Below are 23,552 nucleotides of genomic sequence, written 5' to 3' on the forward strand. Positions count from 1 at the left end.
AGTATATGTGGATTTTGATTTCTCATGTTCTTCACTTGACAAGCAACAAACCAGTACCCAGTTCAAACTAGGAAATAAATGATACATTACCATATTCTGTGTTTCTGATCACACTATTTAAAATTAGCACTCATTTAAAATAACTCATGATTGTAGTACCTTTTGATTTAGCTAATCCTGGGCTAATCTCTGGACTAGTCAAAAACATGTGACCAATATGTCACCTTTGAAGTTAATTATTTAATTTATCATTAATCTAAACAGAGATTTCTATAGTTTATAGATTGAAAACTCAGCCACATAAAACTGTACAGTGCAAAATGAATATAAATCAATCATTATGACAGATGAACTTATTTGAGAGTCAAAATGAACAAAATATTCTATGTCAGCAAAATGTCTCTTGTCAAAATCTACTCTTTAAGATTTCATTATCATGTACTAAAACAAATATCCTTTCCAACACTACAGAGAAACATGTCTTACATCATAATTCAAACTTCCTTTTAGGAAGATGAATTTTTCCTACCTCTGAAATATATTGCTTTATCATACTTAGCTTTAAAGTAAAAACTTTAAAGGTAAATTAAAGCAAACGCTTCTTACTAGTTTTCAACACAGAAGTTTTTCTTTTAGAATATTACCATTAATAATAACCATGGCAATGGTAATACATGTAAATTACTTTTATAAATAATTTACATATAAATTACTTAACATCTAAGTAAGCTACTTTGGCAGTTTTCCCATATATACCATAGCTGATATAATTAAGATAAATTTCTAAATGAAAGATATCTTACTTAAGAGCTTCTATCTCTGTGATGAAACATCATGGCCAAAAGCAACCTAAGGAAGAAACAGTTCATATCAGTTTACACTTCCAGGTAACAGTCCATCACTGAGAAAAATCAGGGCAGGAAATCAAGGCAGGAGCAAAGCAGAAACCATGAAGAAACCCTGCTTATTAACTTACTTAACTAGCTTTCTTATACACCCCGCACTACTTATTCAAGGATGGCACTGTCCCTGTTGGGCTGGGACCTTCCACACAGACTAGCCTACAGACCAATATTATGAAGCCTTCTTCATCTAAATTAAGATTCCCCCTTCCCAGGGATATCTAGTTTTGTGTCAAGTTGACAAAAGCCAACCATCACAAAGAATTAGAAGATGAATCTAATCTTCAATGAACAGATTCATTGAGTTCAGCAGTGTGTGTGTGTATGTGTGTGTTGTACAGAGAAAGAGAGGGACGATTAAAAGACCTTGGCTTCTAAATGCTTACAGTCCCAGAGAGAATGATGAAAGGGAAAAAGAAAGAAAAAGCCCCTCTATACCTAAGTGAATCTTTATAGTACACTACTTGTAAGTATTAACTTTGCCTAATTTTATCTAATTGTGAAATTTAATGACTCAGAAAACATCAAGATTTACTAATTATTGACAAGAACAAGCCCCTCGAAGAAGAATAAGTAAAACCTCTCCTATTCTCTCCATTAGCTCATAAGGCAACACTCTTTCCTCCATCCTCTAGCCCAAACCCCTTCTTGTCTCTGGCTATCTCAGTAAACACTTATGACTGCACACCCCACAAATGAACAAACAAAAAGAGTAAGGCTTACTGAGAACAGCATCACAAAATCCAGGTTTAAAGATAAAACATTCTTCATTTGTCTATTTCTAAGCATGCCTGTTTTAGAAGGCTTACAGGATACATGATAAAATGCTCTGAAACACAAGAAGACAAGATAACTTGTATCATGCACACCCTTCTCCACTCAACTAGCATCCTGGCACTAAGCTTACGACTACACCCTCAGGTATCAGAAAGGGTATGAATTTCAATCTTTATTTTTCCCCCCAAATAATTTATTTTTTATTAATTAATTTTTTATTTTTATTTTAAAAATTGATCCCAGTTCCCTCTCCCTCTCTTTCTCTCTCTCCCATCCTGTCATGTCCCCCGGACCACCTTCCCCTTCCATCCTCCCCCCCCCCCACTTCACATGTAAGGTGATGCCCTCCAGGAGGGGTCATCTACATCTGTCAAGTTATTTGGAGTAGGGACTAGGACTTCTCTCCTGTCTCTAGGTTAAGGGAGTATCCCTCCATGGGGGATGTGCTCCCAAAGTCCTTTTGTGCACCAGGAATACATCCTGGTTCCACTGTCAGAGGTCCCTTAGACTGCTCAGGCCTTCTAGCTGAGACCCATGTTCAAGCGGGTCTGAGTCAGTCCCAACTATCAGTCTTGGGGCCCATTAACTCCTCCTTGTTCAGCTGTCTCTATGTGTTTCTGCAGCCTAGTCTTGTCCTCCCTCTGCAGAGAGAGAACTGAATTCCAGTTTGGCTCAGTGTTTAGTTGTGGGTGTTTGCTTCTGTTTCCATCAGCTATTAGATGAGGGATCCATGCTGGTGGATAAGTTAGTCATCAATCTCATTATCAGGAAAGAGCATTTATGGTAGCCTTTAGTATTTCAATCTTCATAAGAACTTAGTTCTCCAAAATATAAACAGAAGCTTATATTTGAATCGTACCATTTAGAAATTCTGTGACCAAGGTCAGGGCTAATGTTGAATGTTTCCAAAACCTTTATAAAAACAGGTAACTAGCAGAGCATGATCTGCACACCTTTGATCCCAATACTCAGAGGGCAGAGGCAAATAGCTGTGAGTTTGAAGCCAGCCTGGTCTACAAAGTAAATTTCAGCAGAGGCAGGACTCTGCCTCTTGAGACCCTGACTCAAAATAAATAAATAAATCTAGGATCATCAGATTATCAAACAATTACTCTTCTTTCAGAAGATTTAAAATGACAACCTTCACAGTACCCCTAATTCCATGCCTAGAACACAGGCTGCGATCACAGACTACCTTGACAATCAACAGAAAGGAAGGAACAGTGACTTTTCTGCCTTTGTTTCTGAACCATCATATGATCATATATAGAGTTCTCAAAATAAAATACAAAATAGTATCAACTTTACCAAAGCTGTCCCTGAAAAGTAAAGCATTGCAAACCGTCAGCAAAGGCAACTCTAAGCAATGATGTAAAACTATAATACTCCAAGGTTCTCAGCACCACTTTCAAATCTTAAAAGCTTTACCCAGGGAAATGTGCAGTATATTTCTAAACAAAAACTGAAACTTTTTGCAAAACAGTGTCTTTTCTTATAGCATGTAGTTCCCCAAAGGCGATAAACTCTTTATTCCTGCTCTGTGCCTTTAGACAGAATCTGCTTTTATCCCTCAGTAAGATATGAACCAGCTACTAGCCTGACAATGCCAAGAACCATGACAAAATGGATTATTAATGAGAAACTGAACTCCAGAACTCTATTAATTTATGTCTTCCTGTCGGATCCAAAAGATATATCAGCCTTCTCACTCAAAAGAAAAAAATGCCAACACTGTACTTTGTTTTAAAGTTCTCCACAGATGAAGAATTCATTATCCAAAGTACAGCTCTGTTATTTCAGGCTTTCTTGTAGAATAAAGAATCTTTATCAAATGGCTAAGAAAGCTGCTGACAAGTGCAAGTACCTTGCAAAATATATTTACGTCAAACATTCACTGAGGAAAAGATGGGGGGAGGGGCAGGGAGAAAGGTGAAAGCCCCTTCAGCACTCTTGTCCCACCCTGTCCTAACAGTCTCTAGACTAAGCTCTTTAATTCCTACCATAACATGGTATGCAGTATTAACACAACTGTGTGTTTGTGAGCGTTTTTAATTCTTAATTATACTAATTATTCTGACATGAAAGGAAATGATCTAACAAGGGAAGAGAAGAATGTGTGATTTCTTTATGCATAAACAACAATGTTCAAATGACATAAAATATTCTTTTAAGCTTTCATAAAAATCCATCTAATCTACGCTTATCATAATATTTATGAAATAAAAAAAACAGAGAGGAAAAATTGCTATAATGTGCTCTGTGTGACCTCTGCTTTCTACAAAGAATGAAAACAGCCTTTTGCTTTTCAATCCCCATCAAAGTGGAGTAAAAGGAGGAACGGCGTTCCCGTGCTCACTGCCATTAATCATTGCTTTCTTCAAGCAAGTGCGTATTAATTTCTGTCATCCCAAACATCATCGAGTATTGTTACAGCACCGTTCACTCCTCATTCACCACCAGTTGTTACCAGTTTTCCTACACTGAGCAGAGACAGGGTGAATCGTGTGGATTTCAGTGTTAGAGGCCTTTATCCCTGGGGTGCTGACACCAATTAAGCCATTTCAAGAAGAAATGAGAACAGGCCCAACCCTTCCATGTAACAAGAGCTTGCACCTAGCTTTGGCAGATTGCCATTTTCTCTGGCTTCACACTATAGAAATACTCCTCTCCACATCTTTCTGAATGATTCAGACTGTTTTCAAGGAATCAGTAACAATATCTTTTTGTTCATTCTGCAAGTCGAGATGTAATGCCCAACACAACCTCACCCAAAAGCCCCTGATAATCCAGATGGTAATCCAGAAAGACGGCACTGTAATTACAGAATCATCTGAGTTGAGGTCAGAAATGAAAGCATACTCTCCTTTAATCCTAGAACAAAATTGCTAATAGACATTTCAAACTAAACAAAACAGGCTCCAAAAGCTACTACTTTCCTCATACTGGGTTAACCAAAACAGGCTCCATTTCAGCACAATACTATCTGGGAGTTTATACACACAGGAATAAAAACCTGATACTTCCAATAGAATCAGCACAGTTTGTGTCCAGTTTAGAAGAAGATTATAGCCAAACACTCTATTGACATTTGCTTAAAGACCACACTTTATAAAAGGTTACCAAGTCAAAAACAATCTGCTCAAGAAAATTTAATTAATGTCATTTTTGCATCACTAAATACAGAGATCCATCAAATTCTTTCACAATGTTGTTGATCTTTTTGACTGCTTTAGATCTAATCATTCTCCTTGTTTTAGACATTTACATCTGCTTTTAAGTTTTTATGGTTGCCTGTTGGCAGGCAGCAAAGTGGAGCTGTCGATGCCACTGCAGAATAATGCAAGGTTTGTTATGAATTAAATATTAGAAACCTTAACACAGCGGCCAATAAGAATTATTTGCCTTATTAAAGCAGCAGAAGACGCTGATTAAATTTTCATTGCATTGCAGTCTTTTTCCCATTTCTGCTTTCAATTCATCATTCTAATGTATGAAAGGCTCGCCGAATAATGGCAGAGGGACTTAATTTCTGGAATGCAAATATAGCAAAGAAAATACCATAAATACCCGCCCAGAAAACATTAAACAGTCAGTTCTAATTAAGTGAATACTAGCTAAGTAAATATTCTCTTAAAGGGAAAAAAATAACTCAAATGTCAAGAATTCCAGAAGGAAAGCACAATTACCTATATCACAAATGTGGACAGATACACACTGTGGGTAGACTGGATCTTGGGAAAATTGGCACTTCTCACATCCTTCTTAGGCCCTAAAGCACTCTGAAGGAAGGGAAGACCATGATATACTCAGCCTTGGACAATTCCTGAAATTTAATTTTTACAAGAAAAAAAGAATGACAAGGATATTAAGAGCAATGTGCACAATGCAGTGCTCAGCCAGAACAGCAGACGGCGTTTCTGAATCCCTACATCACGTTTTAAATGTACATTTACTGCTGCAAATATATTTAGGGTATAAACTGCCCCTGCAAAAATACCATAATCACGAGTCCTATACTGAAGGTTGTTCACGTTCCTGCCTTTAATGTGAGGGAGAAAATGAACTTCAAGTATCCATTTCCCCTAGAGAAAATCTCTTCCTTGAAACTCTGCAACTAATGAAATGGGGATCTATAAATAGCAGCATCATTACCATGAGAGCCTCTGCTCAGGACCATCTCTGCAGCTGACCCTCTTTATACTAATAACTACCAGGCTTCAGTCTCATTCCTCTGTAAGGTGATCAATATTGGGACAGTTAAAAATGTGATGGAAATTTAACCCAAAGAAATGTTATTCACTTAACAAGTTCCCTAAAAACACATAACCTACCTGTACTTTATATCTTGCTGCCCAGACTTTACTAGGAAGGTGAGACCCTGGGTTATTGTTTTGGCTGTTGTTGTTGTTGTTGTTGTTGTTGTTGTTGTTATAATCATTATTAAATGAGATGAGTAGGACTCTGAAGTCTTTTCTCTAATGGTATAGAGATGTGCATCCTGACAAGACAAAAGCCATAATACACCTGAAATGCTCCCTACTGAATCTCTCTCAACAAACTCATTAAAATGGTTACTCTATTCCAAATATTATCCACTGAAGCATTACAGTGGTAAACTCTTGCTTAAATTGCTGAATACAGCAATAGATAAAAATCGTTGAGCATTTAATCAGTAAATGTAATGATTTGGAACAACATTTTACTCTTATCCAAAATACAATAGTTTCAAATGTGATAGATCACTCTAAAAAGTTAACCAATATTTAATATCACCATTTATTCTAAATTAGGCCATAATAAAGAGCACATATTAAGAATCAGAGAAAAACAGAAACTAATTATTAGCTGTCTATAGAACACACTATCACTGCATAATTTTTTGGCACTGAGATGTTAATGTTACACTTCATTCATGGTAAATGTTCTGTTATTTTCACATCTCCTACATATAAAAAGCCCAATTGTTCACTAATTTCATCTCTTAAAATAAATATGATAAAATGTTCCAGTGGGTGGATGAGTTTAAGGCCTTTTATTCTCAATGACAAAATTATTGATGACAACATATCACAAATGGCACTTTTCCCATATACACATGTCACAAGAAAATGTAAAATATTAGTACAGCTACACATGTAGAACATTTACTTTTTAAATGAAAATGTAATATTTCAACATTAAACACAATATGGATTAATCAAGAAAATATATGTGAATTCAAAGAAGACATCAGATAGCATACATGCTTCACTTCATATGTGGTGTACTTGTATGTACTATATGCACAGAAAAATATAATTAGCCTAATTTAAATACAAAGAGCATGGTTCATTGTGGCACAAGCAAATATACATGTGTCATCATGCTCCATTCATTAATGTTTCTGTTTACTAAAGTATACCATTCAAACCATGAAACGGTCCACAGAAATTTTAAGTCATTTGAAAATGACTTAAAATGTACTGCAGACAGAATTCTGTACTGACAGAAAAATCTAAAAATAATATGCTATGCTGAATATTGGCATTTTATAAATTCCCAAACAAAGTAAACCAGTCTACTGTGTATAGCTCTGATATTTCACTCTCTTCCTCTTACTTTATTAAAAATAAATAAATAACAAAATAGTATATTTCCCCAACATATGAAACATGAAAGGAAATGATGTTTAAAAATTAAAATAGCACAAAGCAAATGATCACACTTAATGCCTAGGTAACTAAAATTTACAATCAATATGTCAGGAATTTGTGTTTCCCTTTTTTATTATTATTATTAACAAGTACTGACATGGATTTTAAAACAGAAAGTAAACTTCCAGGGCCCTAAAATTTAAGCCCAAAATAACTTTTGTGTTGCTATCTCATTTCAATGACCCCAATGTACAACAAACTGTGAGACATAAACAGTTCAGAGAGGTAGGAATGAGAAAGTTGTAGAGTTAAATAAAGTAGATTTATAAAATGGTAGGATCCTTGCAGCAACTCCAGGTCTTGCTATGAGGCAAAGGCTGGAGCAGAGCTGCTAGGCGGCACTTGACAGCAGCCCCGCTCCCACAATTGCAGCCCTCAAATCCAATCAATCCTTGCTCTTTGCATTTCAAGCAGCTCCTGGCTGCCACTGCCTGAAGATAACTATTTTACCACCTCTGTCATGCCTAATTAACAAGTCAGATGTACAATTTAGAAATTTTGCAATTAACCTGCTAAAATATTGCTGGAGGATGCTAATTGTTATGCCAGTTGCCATAAAAGCTCATTTGCATAACTTATGTGTGAAAAACAATTATGAGCCGCGTTCACAGACGCGGTCCACAAACTGCTCCTAGCTACGGATGAGAGGGCCACAAAAACACTTAATTCATTGCCCACAAAATTATGTTCCCCCTTTTCTTAAACAGCATCTGTTTTGTAAAGCTATATTCATAGAAAATCCCCAAATCAACAATTAGAAGCATATGTAAATGTGCGATTACAGTTCTTTTTCTTTCATTGACAACTTCTCCTTTTTTGCTCGCATGAGGAGTAGGGGATGATATGATAAATGCCTCACTGTTCCAATTCCCTTGCACAACAAATAGGAAGTACATTTGGCAGTGCCAGTGAAGCTGCCAGCCCACCAGCCAGGAGGAAGCTATTCTGCTCGCTCTATCTAGCCACCACAGCACTATCACCAGGGGCCACTTTGACAACAGAGAACCGAAAGTCAATTGTTTCTTCAGTGAATAGGCTTCTGTTCTCCAGCATATATTTACTGAGGCATTTAGAGCAGATTTTTGCCATTAGACTGAAGTCTGTAGAACATAGTTGTCTACAAATATTTACACTAGTGCTGACCAAAGCTCTGCTGCCATTCAGTGTCACTTTAGCCCTGACCATATTTTTAAGCTCAGGTTTTGTCATATGAACACCCATATCCTACTTTCTCTCTCCAAGTGGGAAGGTTCCATCCACCTGTACTACTGGAGCAGAAGAAGCCTGGGTTGTCACTCACTATGAGAGCAGTGGTAGAATATTTAACCTTCCTCCTCTGTAACCTAAGATTAAATGTATTTGGTGGTTGTTTGAGGTTTAAGAAAAAATATGTCATGTGTACTATACAATATTTCCCATAATATGTATTATACATAATTAGACATTATATATATATATATAATTTTTAGAGTGTAAATTGTATTCTTAGAGGAAACGTACATAAATCAGCTAGCACATGGCCTGGCATGGTGGTCAGTGAATGGGAATGAGATGGCCATCTAAACTGTTCTCTACATGAAAGAAACAGAACCTCTGGAGGGATGAACCTTGCCTTTTTAGCAAATTATAGCTAAAGACAAAGAGATTCAGAAACCCCAGTTTAGCCATCAGAGTAACATTACAATGAAAGGGGAAAACTTTATAGGAACAACTCATTCTTTTTCACATTACAGTGGTTGACAGTTACTGTCTTGTATTGGGAGGGTGTTTTTATTTCTAAAATAATTCATTCACTGAGTAACATTCAGCAAAAATATATATTTAAAATTTTTATTTTCAAAGAAAAACAAAGCACTCACTGATTGATTTGGTTCTAAGAAAAATATTTTAAATATCAAGCCAATATTCTGTAAAATTTTAGAAATTTAATACTAATACAATAGTCAGAATTATTAAAAAAGACATATGAAAATCACCAAAAAAAAAAAAAAAAAAGGAGCTGGTTTAATGCCGAAACTCAACATTATGGCATGATAACACTATAGTATGAACTACTATCTTCACTAAAACAAAATTGTACATGAGAATACAGCTCAATGGCTGAATAGCTGCTTAGCATGCAGGAACCCCTGGGAAACATCCCCAACACCTTGGGGGGGGCACAAATTTAGGTAAATCAAAATCAGTTCATGCAATACACTGATAAAATCTAATTTATATTCACAGGCCCGTCATTTCCTTTCCAGGCGTTCAGTATCCACCCTTCAAAGTAAAAAGGTCATGAAGGAAGACTCCAATGAGCTCCTGAGGCTGTCCTCAGCACTGTGCCACGGTCTAACAAGTGTTAAGCAGGAGCACCTGCAGGCAAGTCAAACCACACACTACTCACAGTTAAAAGAAATCCTTCCTTTTTTCAACACTGATTCTAACAAAAAAATATGATAAGAAAAACTGGAGGGTTTTCACTTATTTGAATAACAAGTGAAAACCCTAAAAATATCTTCCCTGTGTGTTATTACCAACTGTATCACTGGGTTTTATAGTGACAGCCCTGTGCTATAATTTCTGAGAAAACCTCTACATAAAGCCCCATAAACCCAACCATTCTTGTAATGTATCACCTTATCTAGCACACAATCATTTCAAACACAACTTTCCATGTTAGTATAATTTGTTCAAAAATGGTAATAAATACATCCATGATGCTAGAGAAATCATTGCACAATCTATTGTAACTTGGTCTTAGTGGTGATGACAGTTAATCCTACACCCAAGATCTGGCAGAAAAGAAAAACAAAATATTGCAGTTTTTCCTGATGTAATTAAAGATGTTCATTATACACATACCTTTTAATGGACTAACACTCCCAATCAACATCATAAACAACCTGGACCAAGTGCAGAGTAATCTATGAACAATTACCACAAACTAAAACATGGATGGCTGTCAGGTGGTGGCAGAGTTCTTGCTTTCATAATAAATATAAAATCAATTTCCTTCTCTAGTTCCTATTCCAAGTTGAAAATGATATATCTGACTATGAATTCCAACTACCTTTACCGGTAGTTTCTTTCTTTCCTTTTATTTATTTATTTATTCTTATATAGGGGAGGTGAGGAAGCAAGAAAAACAAAGTTATAAGAATGTCAAAATCACGTCTTCCTCATTTGATGACTCCTGCATAGTAAAGGTGAGATGTACATATCAAGCTGCCATTTCAACTTTTTTTTCTTTAAATGGAGTGATGACTTTTTCCCTTAAATGCCATGTCTGTGTAAGTCTTCCATAAAGCTTTATTTACAAGTCTGTTAACTGAAAGCTTGTAGAAGTCTTTCGTTTAGATAATAATATGCAATTTCAAAGCTTTTTTTCCCTGTTTCAAGAGAAAATAACTTCATATGTTTAAAATAAAATTTTGTAAGTAATCAAGAGACAAATGAGGAGTCTGAAAAGCAATAAGAACTTAAAATAACCAAGTATTTCCCACAAGAAAAAAAAAAGTAGCTAGCATGTAGCTAAATCCTCATCCCACAGAAATGCCATCAGGACTCTGCCCCAAGAGGCTCTCATCTTCACATCTATCTGCACATTCCTAACTCCCAGTAACATTAGCAGGCATTACATGCCCACCCATGCCCAAGGAGATGCAAGCCTTCATAGTGTACATTCATGGCAGCTGTAGGGACTAAATAATCCATATGGCTCTGAGAAGTTATGGCTTATTGGGTCTAGACATGATGGAATTCAGACGCTAGAACCAAGTCCCAGAACAAATCCTTGCCCAGGCACTCCGGTCTAACCAACCCAGTCAGGCAGCAATGGGCAGTTCGATCAAAGCTTTATGCAGGTAGATGCTCAGTGTTTGAAGAAGCCTAACTTTTTCATAAGCACAAAGAATTCTGTCCTCCACTTCCCCAATCCCTTTAGTCATGCATCCATTTTCTCAAAAAATAATAGAAAAATCACAAAGTAGCTTTATAGACCAAATTTAAATGCCTGACTATAGTCACAAATCAGTAAAACCAGTAGAAGAAATTTCATTTTCAACATGAAAATCAAATACGGTAATCTTACACATCAATACATAATAAAATATAAATTCCACAGGTTGTGTTGTAAAGGGCAAAGTTTAACTGCTAATTAATTTTATTGGTTCAACTTCCATAAATTCAAGTCAAAATCTTAATACTAATTTAATAGTTTCTTGAAGCCCAGTTCAACAACTTCTTTCTTCCCTCCCAAGTAAACATTCTTGTGAAATTTAGTTTAATGCTGACATTGGTACACAATGTTTACACTTACACAGAGGTAAGTAAGTGGTAACAATTCACTAGCCATATTGCTAAAGTCATTTCAGGAAAAAGAAACTAAATGACCAAATTCTTAATTTCACACAAAATGTAAAATGAAATTTCATATTATGTTCAAATAATCGTGGCAGGAGAGGGAGTCCAGTGTTCCAGAACCTTCGCTAGGGTCTAGAGCTTCCAATCAATTTTATTTATATGCAAAACCAAGAAAAACTGGGGGGGGGGGAGCATAAAAAAAAAACAACACATACCAAAAAAAACAAAAAACAAAAAACAAAAAACAAAGCTCCTCCCGATGCTAAAGCTCTCAATTTACTGACAGGCAAATGGCTTCATGCTGCCACTTAATCTCATTTCTTGCATAATGCCCTCTAATTAGCATATCAAAGTGAATTAATACTTCTAGGGCATTAGCAATGGGGAAATCTGCTCCAGGCTCACAATAGCAGTTAAGAGAGAGCCAAGAAATCCTCAAAAACACCACAAACCACTTTGCATTGCAAAACTGTTCAATTTATTTATCCTCTCTCTCTAAACACTTTTACCGCACACTGTTTTACTACTGTTCACCAAACAAAATGATAATTGCCAAAGTTACCAGCATCTGTAATGCCTGTTTAGAATCTTAATTTAGATTATGCTGCAGATAATTCCTATATGCAACCATTTGTTCTATTATAAATGTTAATATAGAGACAGTGGAAATGTTGACATTCTCAATCAGTTAATTTGAATTTGAAATAAAATTTTATGGGATTTTAAAATTTATGAATTTTTTAATGTAAAAAGCCACCTGCTGGATGCTGATGCCTAAGAAATATGCTTTGAAAACTGGTGTACAACATAAAACAAAACAAAACAAAATCATTTTGCAGTAACATATGTTGGCATCTCCTAAATAATGGTTTAAACATCAGGAGATATCATCAGCATTAAAAAGATTATACTGTATACCAAAAACATATTATTATGATCACACAAAAAGGGCTAGTATTCAAAACAGCTTACCACTTTTAAAATACTTAAGCTGAAAGAAAATAAATATAAAACTCTAAACAAGTTTATTTATCCACAGTTTCAGTAGTAATTGTTACTGACTACATGTAGAATAAATCAAAAAATTGCTATGCTTATACAGTTTAACACATTCTATCAAATCAACATCTTTGCTAGATAACACACTATTCCAATTCAGTGTACAAGCAAGCTATACTTTATACTAAAAACTAAAACCATCATATATGCTTAGGTCATGTCTATGAAAAAGGTAATAAGGGATTCTATCTGCAAGTCTGCTTACAAAAAGCATCATTAAAATCAAGATTTTTAAGGCTGAAATTTGTTTTCTAATATGTTTTATGTCTGAAGGCATAAAAGATGGCATATTTTTCTCAGTGGCTCACTCAAGCATTACTTTTTAATTTACTTGCTAAATATACCACAATCACCTAGCTATAATAGCAGTTTGTTTCATTAACTTCTATAACTTTGTAAAGGAAAAACAAAATGTGGTAAAGAGACCTAAAAAACTTCACTGTTTTATACTATACTATATACTATGATGTAAATGAATGTCTCTTCACACTTCAAGGTTGGAATGGCCTATAAAAGTAGAGCAAGTACTTGAAAAAGGTCAGCATGGGAGGGGGAGATGTTCAAGCTTTGTCAGATACTACCCTCATTCATGATGATCACACTGATAAATGGCTAAAGCACAAGCCTGCTGAGAAAACAAATAAAACATTATTCTCATAGTGTCAATATTGAAATAAAAAGTATCTAAAGATTCTTCACATACACTTGAATATGGGAAAAATAGTCTAAATCCTTATTTAACTTGACATGCTAGTGCTAACATGTGAAGTATTTATTTTTGAATAAATACTATATGGTGTCCATATAAAACAAAGTGATGACTTACATGGATCAGAAAATTCAGCTTTAATTGTTAGAGACCCACTTCATAAAATATTGTTTCATCCTACACCATGCCCCTATATAGGACCAAAATACAAATAAGCTAAATAAAATATTAACTAAAGCCTTTCTTTGAATTATAAAATATATAAACTAAATCTAAAACTACAAGCAAAATTAATTAAAGAAAAATCATCTGTATGAAGAAAAATGTGCTTTTATGTTATAAAAATAGGTGGATTTCTGTGTTTTGGAGTAAGTGGGGCCTCAATTATCAGTATTAGTAATATACTTATGATTTAGAATAAAGCTATGTAAATTAATAAAAATGGCATGGTAAAATCTCAAATAAAATATCAAAACCACACAAACCTGCAATAAAGCTCACTAAAAATAAAGCTAAAGCACAAAAAAATTACTTGCACAGATCAAGTTAGTATTGACAACAAGCTTCAATATATTTTTATTAAAAAGGAAAAAACAGGCTAGAAAAAATCATCCCATTTTGAAAGTATATCTGCATGGTACTTCAAACCAGAAAGTCCCAAAACAGCTTGGCAATGACAGTTTCTCCAGGTTTTCTACCAAAAGATTTTGTGTATTATTACTTAAGAATGAAATAGGAGGAGGAAAAGCCAGACATATGTCATTCTTTTACAGCCTTCAAAACTTCCTACAAAATCTCCAGGAAACAATATAAATTTATTAAGAGAAAAAAATTGACAAAATATTCTTAAATGGCTTTAAGGAAAATCTATTGATAAAGCAATAGAATTTATGACATTTCTAACATACATTAACTTTGTATTTTTCCTGTTTAATCATTTAGTATTCCCAATGTAAATAAACCTAAAATAAAATCTAAAATTGATATAAAATTTTAACGATAAAAAGCCTATGACTATTTGAATCACAAAAATTCTAGGAAGGCAGGAGTGATAGAAAAAACAAGATTGGCCAATTGTTGCCATTGTTGAAAGTAGCAATTCTCAAAATTGTCTTCTTTACATACATACATACATACATACATACATACATACATACATACATACATATATATGTAGAGAGAGAGAGAGAGAGAGAAACAGACAGAGCTGTTGTCCACAATAAAAAGCTCTTAAAAGCTGGAAAATAATCTCATTGAAACAGAAACATTATACATATGTACAATAATGCAAAACTTTGGAACAAACATTAACTATACTGGATATAGTGCAATATCAACAAAATATACAGTAAAGACAAAACCATTGAGACTCAAAGATAACAATTTTCTCATTTCTTTACTAAATGTTTACTTGATGGCTGAACTGATTTTTATACATTGAATATTAAATGAATAACACAGAACACTGTGCATTAAAAAAAAATGTAGTAAATCTTTACATGAAAGTCTTAAAAAAAAAAACAGAAGATGCAAAGGAAACACTAAAAATGTAAGGTAAGGTAAGAATTAAATGGAAGAGTTAACTAAGAGTACTGCCTGGTCCTCGGAAAGCTATCACAGTTTATAAAGATAAAAGGTTTAATCTATCATATACTAAGTGGGTATAAAATCTCACCAGTGCATACTACATTCTTGTCCTAGTTTTGATATATAAAATTCTTATGAGTATCTCAAGATGGATTATTTTAAAAGTACAGCATTTTTAATAGTCATTTTCTTCTCAAACATAAAAAGCCTTCAAGGAACCCAAGCAGCCAAGCGGCCAAGCAGGCCTTTCTCTTCCCCTGCGGACACCTCCTGCAGTAGAGAAGTTCATTAAGTTTTATGATCTTCCCAAGTCAGTCCTGCTTAGAAGCCTCACAAAGCCTACAAATCTGGCAAACCATCAGTCTGCCATTAAACATTACTAGTAAATGAAAGCTATTTAGGGTCTGTGGTGGCAATAAATCAAGAGTTTGGTTGGCAGCTATCAACAATGTGTATTTTAACATAGTTTTGTAAAATGAAAGGGTTATGTTGGTTTTTTTAAATATACACTATTTTGTATACAGTTCTATGACTCAGATTATATACTGAAGTGCTAGAGTGGTATACATTAAAAATATTTCCTCAGAAAAAAATATTTCCTTTACTTGAATTCCCTTAATTAAAAGTCTTATTAAAAAAAGGCATAATTTTGAAGATACATTGTTTCACAAAAAGAAACACTTCACAGTCAAGATTAAGGAAGTCAAAAATAGATAAAAAAATATACCAACAGAAGCATGGTGATGAGGGCCTCACTGCATTAGAGATACTTAATAAGTGACGGATGGTAACAAATGACTTTATCAGCCTACAGAAAATCCTGGCCCATCAACCATTTCCCTTATTTACATAGTTTAAAACAGATACATATCTTGATTTTTAAATCCTGCAACTTTTTAGCTGCTTCTAAAATGTATAAATGTCACAATTCAACAATGAAAATGTTTTCTGTCCTAAAATAACTGTACAATAAATTTTACAATAGAATACATTTTTTTAAAAAGCAATCATCTTATAATAAAAGTATACTTTCCTTACCTCCAAACAAGAAAATAATATAATTGTGGCAGAGTGCCCATTTATCTGTCAGAAGAGGAAAAGATTGCCTTTTCATCTTTGGAAGGAGATAAATAAGATGTTTTCCAAACTAAGTCCCCTGTGTGCATCAAAACTGGCAGTATTCACCGCCTGATCAAAAACCTCAAAATCTATACGCAGTTTTACAAACACATAAATTTTTTTAAATTATTTTGTCTTATTTTAAAAGAAAAAGCACAACCAAAATCACATTGTCCACTGGAGTGGCAGTTCCCACCCACCAAACCCTCTAGTTCTCAACTTGTCGGACCCTCCCCTCCAGTATGCAGAATAGAGTCATCACATATTTCTGCTTTATATTCACAAATGACTAGAATAATTTTTCTTTAGATATCATGATAATAGATTAATAAGATGATTTAAAGAAAAAGTATTAAGTAGCATACGTATATTCCCCAACACTTAAATACTCTAAGTTCATTAAGAACTAAAGCAGGACTGCAGAAGCAAACAGGGGATAGGTCCTGGAATGTGCTGCCCAGCTTTTTCTGCTTTGGTAACACTAATGTCTACACAGCTGTTTTATTTCAAATTGAGGGCTTTGAGTCCAGCGATCCTGTCTCCTCCTAAAACTGGTTTGGGAGCATAAGGCAGAGCTATGGATAGTGGGGAGAAAGGAAGCAAAAGAGAGCTTCACCCCATCAATCACTCAGTACTTAAATACCATCCCTCTCCAGCTAAGAGAGGCTGGCAGGAGGATGCTTCAGCCCAGACAGCCGCCTTCACTCTGTGGCTGCTGGCTTTTTATAAAAAGAGATAACCTGCAAACTTGGGTCGCAGGCCAATGCACAAAAGGAGGATCTAATTTACAAGTTATCACTGAAAGCCCCAGAAACAATTTTCAAAACAGAGAAATCTCTTTTGTCTGTGCTCTCATGCTTCTTAAATAGCAACAGCGGTACCAAAGCTCCCTAACCATCATTACAGACTCTGAAAAGATTTGTTTCTTTTTCTTTACTGACCTTTGACATGTCCCTGACTATGTTTTGTTTTGTTTTTCAGAATAGTGTAACTAAATCCTGTGGAAATAAGCAACTAGAAGACTAACACTTCTTAATTGAATTTCTCCTGCTGATAAGAGCCTAAATGATTCTGTGTGGGTAGGCCAAAACTTTAAAGGGGCAAAAAATAAATAAGCACGAATCACAGTAAGAGAACTCTTGCTAGAGAAGAGTATCAATTCCCTCTCTTTAGCAATATAATACCATGTAAAATTGAATCAATTTTAATATGCATAACATAGTCAATACTCCAGTGTATAGCTGTCTGCACAAACTGGAGTATAGCCCTGATAGCAAGAAAACTCTCAGAAATTAAGCAGCATAATATACTAAGAATTATATACTTTTTTTCTCCCAAATTAAAAGTGTCCAAGATTCAATGTTGAATGCCTTTATAGTTAGATTAAAATCATCTACCATCTTAAATCGCAAGGCACTCTAAAGGTAGCTAAAAAAAAAAAAGTCAACATACAATCAGTCAATCATTTAAAGTAACTGTGTTTTTCAGAATGAAAAGTATATCACCAAAAAAAATTATCATTAAAAAAATCCATGGCATGAATGAAAAGCAAAGGTTTTCAATATTTACTAATAATTATGGTTCAGCATATATATATATATATACATATGTGTGTGTGTGTGTGTGTATATATATGTATGAATGTATGTATATAAAGAGAACCAGTGTCTTCTCTGCATTACTTTTAGGAATATGAATAGTACCTGTTTAAATAGAGTGTAACTCAACTACCAGCCTAACAATTCTAGACAGTTTCCAATTATTTGTAAACTCAATTTAAAGACAGTCAAACATTTAACTATTAAAACAACAACAGTTGGAAAATGCAATATACTAGACTTGACTTTTTCTTCTTTCCCTTAACTTACAAAAGAGCAACTTTTAAAAGTGATACACCCAACACATACAACAATAAATAAATTAATGGTAAAGCTTAATTAAGGGAGTTGCTTGCCATAAGAAAGATAACTAAATACAAACTAAAACATGTGAATTATATCCCTACTTCTACTTTAGTTTTACCAGTAAGTCAAAAGTAAAAATACCTTAAATAGAAAAAGTCTGACAAGAAACTTAAACTAAAATGAACTGCCAAAAATGTCCCTAATAATGTATCTGCAAATTTCATGCTAGCATGTTTGCAAAACCTCTCATCTCATCTACTCCTGTCTTGAACATCAAAACTGTTTCATCTGCATCTGTGGACATTTTTCTTTTTATACTGAAACTCAGCTGCAAGATAGACAATTTTATATAAGTACTAATTACTGTGATACATTGTATATGACTAAGCACATCATTTTCCTTCCTGAATTCTTAAAAGTAATATCCCCACTTAAAACACTGAAACTGACATAATACTGAGATCTGCTCAGCTGTGTCTTCTCCCAGTAGAACCAAAGCTTAAGGCTGCCTAAGTAAAACAAAGTTCTGGTGATGCCTGTCCGGGGCACCTGGTCCCTGGCAGTCTTCCATTGCTCCTTTTAAAAACTGCTACACAGACAAGGCAAAAAGAAATAGAGAGGGTGGCTGACTAGAGCCCCTCCCTGACTTCAGTCAGGGGCTGCCGCCAAAAGAACTGCGAACCAACCCCATTCACACACATACTTCATTTTGCACCAAAGCAGAATGGAGAAATAGACTCCAGATTTATTGCAGTTTTTTTTTTTTTTTTTTTTTTTCCCCTCAAGATCAGGAGGTGGGAAGCAGAGAATGATCAAAGATGGCGGTGCCCAAAAGCAGCAGCTCTCAACTGGAGACTCGAAGGAGTAGAACTGATCCCACCTCGGGGGGTCTCCAGGCCCACCGCGGGCAGCAGTCTTACCTGTTTTCTCTTTGATCTCACACAAGACGCTGAAGAGCGCAGGCTTCATTCTGTGACAGTTCAGAGCATGTTTCCTAAAAAACAAATAGCAAAACACAAAGGTATTAACATCACCTACTGGAATAATATGGCGCCTTCCTAAGTTAGACCCAAGATTTAAAACCGGGTCCCGGTGTGGGAAAGCTCTTTGGAACCTCGGGAAGTCAACAAAAACTCAGGTTGATTAGTTCACTACTGGAGGCAAGCTCTAGCGGTGAGAGCTCCAGCCCGAAAGCAGCGCGACCCATCTGCTGGGCCAACAGCAGCCTGGGCAAACGCAGGGGCGACCCGTGCTGGGGGCTCCGCTCCGGGGATCGCAGTGGGGACCCCAGGGACCTGTAGGCGTGGAAGGGGAACCCCATGCCCGAGCTCCGCAAGGGAGCGGGCGCGGAGGCCAGCCGCCGGCGGTTTAATCTGCGGATGACAGCTCCACAAAGTTTGCAAAGCTGCCCTCCCTCCTAGAGAACTTGGCGTTCCGCACCCGGACCTGCGGGAAAGCAGCGGGTCACCCCGGCCCCGGCCGAGGGGAGTGGACGCCGTGGGTCTGGGCCCACGGGGAAAGTTGCACTTCTCTGCGGCACGGCCCGGGGCCGGCTGGGACGCTAAGCGCAACGCGTCCGAGCGGGAGGTTTAAATCCGGGGAGGGGGCCGGGCACGGACGAAGCATGGACTGAGGCTGTCCCGAGCTCAGAGAGCAACTTTGCCCGCTCGATGAGGGGCACCGCGAGTGCGCGGCAGGCCCGGGCAGGCGGAGAAAGTTCCCGCCCGCCACTGTGGCCCTGGTCCAGAGAGCCACCCGGGACCCGAGCCCGGCTCCCGTACACAAAAGATGCTTAATGAGACGACACCAACTTTGCTTGCGCCTCGTCCAAGCTCTGGTCGGTGATGGTCATGATCTGATGGAGGATGTCGCCGATGTCCTGCTTCCTGCCGTCGCCGTCCGCCCCTTCGTGGCCGTGAGGGGGAGGCGGCAGAGCCATGCCCCCCTGGACCGAGTGGCCGGCTAGGTTCACCCCGGCCAGAGTCTGCAGCATCCTGGATTGATCGTCCATCCCGCCGCGCGCGGGCGGGAGCGGGCGGCGGAGGCGAAGGCTGAGGCGGCGGAGACGGCGGCGGCGGCGGCGAGGGAGGAGAAGAAAGAGGGGGAGGGGGAGGGGGAGGCGGCCGCGCGCTCCCCGCCCGCGCGGGAGGGGGCGGCCCGGCCCGGCAAGGCCCGCGACCGAGGGGACGCGGACCGGCGTCCGGCTCCGGCTTCCGCCGCGGCGGAGACTGAGGACAGCGGCGGGCGGAAGCGGCGCGCTGGCCGGCGCTGGCCGAGGCGGAGGCGGCGGTGCCCGCTGCCCTCACGCGGCCGCCGCGCCGCCTCCTCAGCGCCCCGCGCCGCGCCGGGCGGCCCCGCGCAACTTGGTCCTCAGCGCTAGCCGAGTTGTCGGGACGCCGCCGCCGCCCGCGCCAGCCTGAACGGTCCCCTCCCTCAGCCGCCCGCCGCCGCCTCAAGCGGGCGGGATCCGAGCACCGGCGGCCCCGGGGGAGGGAGCGGCGGCGGCGGCGGCGGCGGCGGGCGGCGGCGGAGGAGGAGGCCGACGGGCGGGCCGCGGGGAGCAAGAGGGGCGGAGGAGGAAAGTTTGGGAGCGGGCGGGTCGACGCGGCGGGGGCGCGGAGCCCGATGGAGGGCCCAGGCGGGCCGCACGCCGGGCGGACAGCAGATTGATGAGGCGGGAGAAGTCGCCGCCGCCACCTCCAGAGCCGCGCACCCAGCCAGCAGCCGCCGCGGACCGGGCTCGAAGGCCGCTCGGCTGAGGGATTGACAGGCTGCCAGTGCCACTCACTCACTGCGGCCCCGGCGCCCGGGGGGGAGGGGCGGGGGCGAGCGAAAGGGCGGGGGAGCGCTCCGGATGCCCCGCCTCCGGGGGCGGGGTCTGCGCTCATTGGGTCTTGCTCCTCCCGCCGCCGCCACAGGCCCCGCCCCTGAGACTGGGACCGTCCCCTCTGGCCTCGGTAGTGGGGCGCCGGAGAGCGCACCCGGGAATCCCATGCCTCGTCGCTCCGGCGCTCCACAGATGGACAGCCCGGGCCGGCAAACTGTTGCCTCCCGGTTCCTGCTTCTTTCCTATTATTAACAGCTGGGAATTTGGGGGTGGTCTATGGGGCCGGGATAGTCTCCCCAAAGCCAACCGCGTGGCCCCCGGTTGCGGGAGGTGAGCTTCACGCCTCGGACTGCCTGGTACACTTTCCCGCTCTTCCTGTCAAGAAGTGGTGCCCTCTGGGCACAAGACCGCGAGCCCGGGGCCAATCGTATTGCGCTCAGCGCCGAACGAGGCGGGACAGAGTCAAGAAAGGGTTGTCCCAATTGGAGCGTTCGAAAGTCCTGGGCTGAGACCGGGAAAGGGGGTCCCAAAGCCCCGCCTCTCCCGCGGTCGCCATAGTAACCCAGAAGACAGTGCTAGGAGTAGGCGCCAGTGCTGGGGCCTTGCTCTGTCCCTCAAAGAGTGACCAGTTAGAGTAGGAGTCTGTGATCTCCGAATAGATGGACCCCTTTCTTGAAAGGGTAGCGTATGGAAATATCACAAGGAAACACGTAGTCTGGAGAGAAAGGACTAATTTCTAAGCTAACTGCACTTTGCACACTCTAAAAGTCCTGAGTTATTAGCCTCAAAGACAAGTTTGTTTAGAAATGGATTGGATTTAGCTTGACAACTTAACCCCATCGGCAGGAGTCGACTCCAGCTACAGAGTCACATACCTGTAACACCCCTTCATCTATTACACTTCTGCCCACCAGAGACTAAAGGCTTAAATCGTCTCTGGACCAACGCCTCTGGTGGAATCTTGAGGTTGCTCTTGACCTCATCTCTCAGGCTGGAGGTTCAAAAGTGATCTCATTTTAGATTCATGGAGCTCACCCTAGATTAGGTCTGTAACTGGTTGGTTCTGAATCTAAATGTTCCTTCCTGACATTCAATAAGGCTGTCTTACCTGAAACTAAAAATAGGGGTTTGAGATGAAAACTGGCTGTTACTCTGCAGGGTTGAATGTAGGACAAGCAGTTCTTTAAATGCCAGATGGAGTCTTGGAATAAAGCAGGCTACTCAGTTCCAGGTTCTTTCCTTCGTATGTTGAGTGTGCTTTTAAAATTCTCCACTGCAGAGCTAACAGCCAAGCTCACCGGCCAGGCAAGCTACAAGCCTTACCAACTGCACAGCTGCGGAGAAAGAAGTTCCAGCCAACCTACCCTGCTTACGACCAAAGAACCTCCTCTGAGTTCATTAATATTCCCTTCTCTTCTGTGTGTCAAGTTCCTGATTCGTTAAGCCCTCATTATGAGTTACAGCCATGGTTGATTGGATTTTTCTCTACTCTAAGCTTGTTTTTCAAACTGTCACCAAACCCTTACACCTTTTTTTTTTTTTTTTTTGCATAAAGGAGTGAGAACAAGCAGACAACTTTTTGTGATCCTCCAATGCTGAAGATGTAAAAATTCACAGAATTTTATCTAAAAGATGCTATAAGCTCTCAGATTCCTTCCAGCACTAAAATTCAATGATCCTGTGAGTGACTGTTAGGCCTCCTTCCTGCCCTCCTTCTAGGCTCATAATCTTGACTAATCAGTCATGAGGATGAGGCTAATTAGCAATGGGGATTTATGGTTATTTCTAGCCCACTCCAAACAGTGAGTTATGTAAGCAAAGCAATGTATATAAAAATGTAAGTAAAATTAAAGAAACACTTAAGCAAATAAAGACAATTGGGAACTATGGGCTATGTAAACAAACTAGAACATAAAAACATAAATTAGAATTAAGGAAACACTTAAGCAAATGCCAGCAATTAGGAATAAGACAAACTTGTTAAACGCCTAACATCTGCAACTAGGTTATGGCACACACCTCTAAATTGGTGGTCATTTGGCAGTATGGAAAACTGCTATTTCTACAGTGAGATCAGACTGGCCTTTTGCTTAGAAGATTCCTGTTTGATTATTATTAATATTATAAACAATGAACACCAGTAGGTCATAGGGTTTCCTTCTAAGGCTCATTGGCAACTGTAGTTGAGGTAAATGATAAAATTTTTTTCAAGATTATTTTTATGGCTAGGCAGTGGTGGCACATGCCTTTAATCCCAGCACTAAAGAAGCAAAGGCAGGTGAATCTCTGAGTTCAAGGTCAGCCTGGTCTATAGGTCTATAGAGTAAGTTCCAGGACAGCTAGGGCTGTTAAATAGAGAGACCTTGTCTCGAAAAAGAAATATATTATTTTTATTTTATGTATATGGGTGTTTTGTCTGCATGTATGTCCACTCAACACATGCATGTCTGGTGTCCATGGAGGCCAGAAGAGGGTGTCAGATTCTCTTGGGACTGGAACTACAGGGAATTTTCAGCTGACATGCAGACTCAAGGAATCAAAATGGGGTCCTTTGGAAGAGCAGCAAGAATCTTAACCACTGAGCCCTCTCTCTAGACACCCTCTCCCGACCTTATCCCCTCCCCCACT

General features: G+C 39.0%; 1 protein-coding gene across 2 annotated transcripts in view; it reads right to left on the bottom strand.

Annotated features, from left to right (window-relative positions):
• The window catches only part of Pbx3 (PBX homeobox 3), a 189,658-nt gene extending 169,459 nt beyond the window's left edge, over positions 1–20,199 (bottom strand). For both annotated transcript variants that reach the window (XM_051185253.1, XM_051185251.1), the window contains exons 1-2: positions 19,909–20,199; positions 19,018–19,091 (exon numbers count right to left, since the gene is read on the bottom strand). In XM_051185253.1, coding sequence (XP_051041210.1) covers positions 19,018–19,091; positions 19,909–20,108 — 274 coding nt within the window. In that variant the 5' untranslated portion in view covers positions 20,109–20,199. The remainder of the gene's footprint in view (positions 1–19,017; positions 19,092–19,908) is intronic.
• Between the last annotated feature and the right edge of the window lie 3,353 nt (positions 20,200–23,552).

The sequence above is a fragment of the Phodopus roborovskii genome, unplaced genomic scaffold (assembly GCF_943737965.1).
Source record: "Phodopus roborovskii unplaced genomic scaffold, PHOROB, whole genome shotgun sequence".
Lineage (NCBI taxonomy): Eukaryota > Metazoa > Chordata > Mammalia > Rodentia > Cricetidae > Phodopus > Phodopus roborovskii.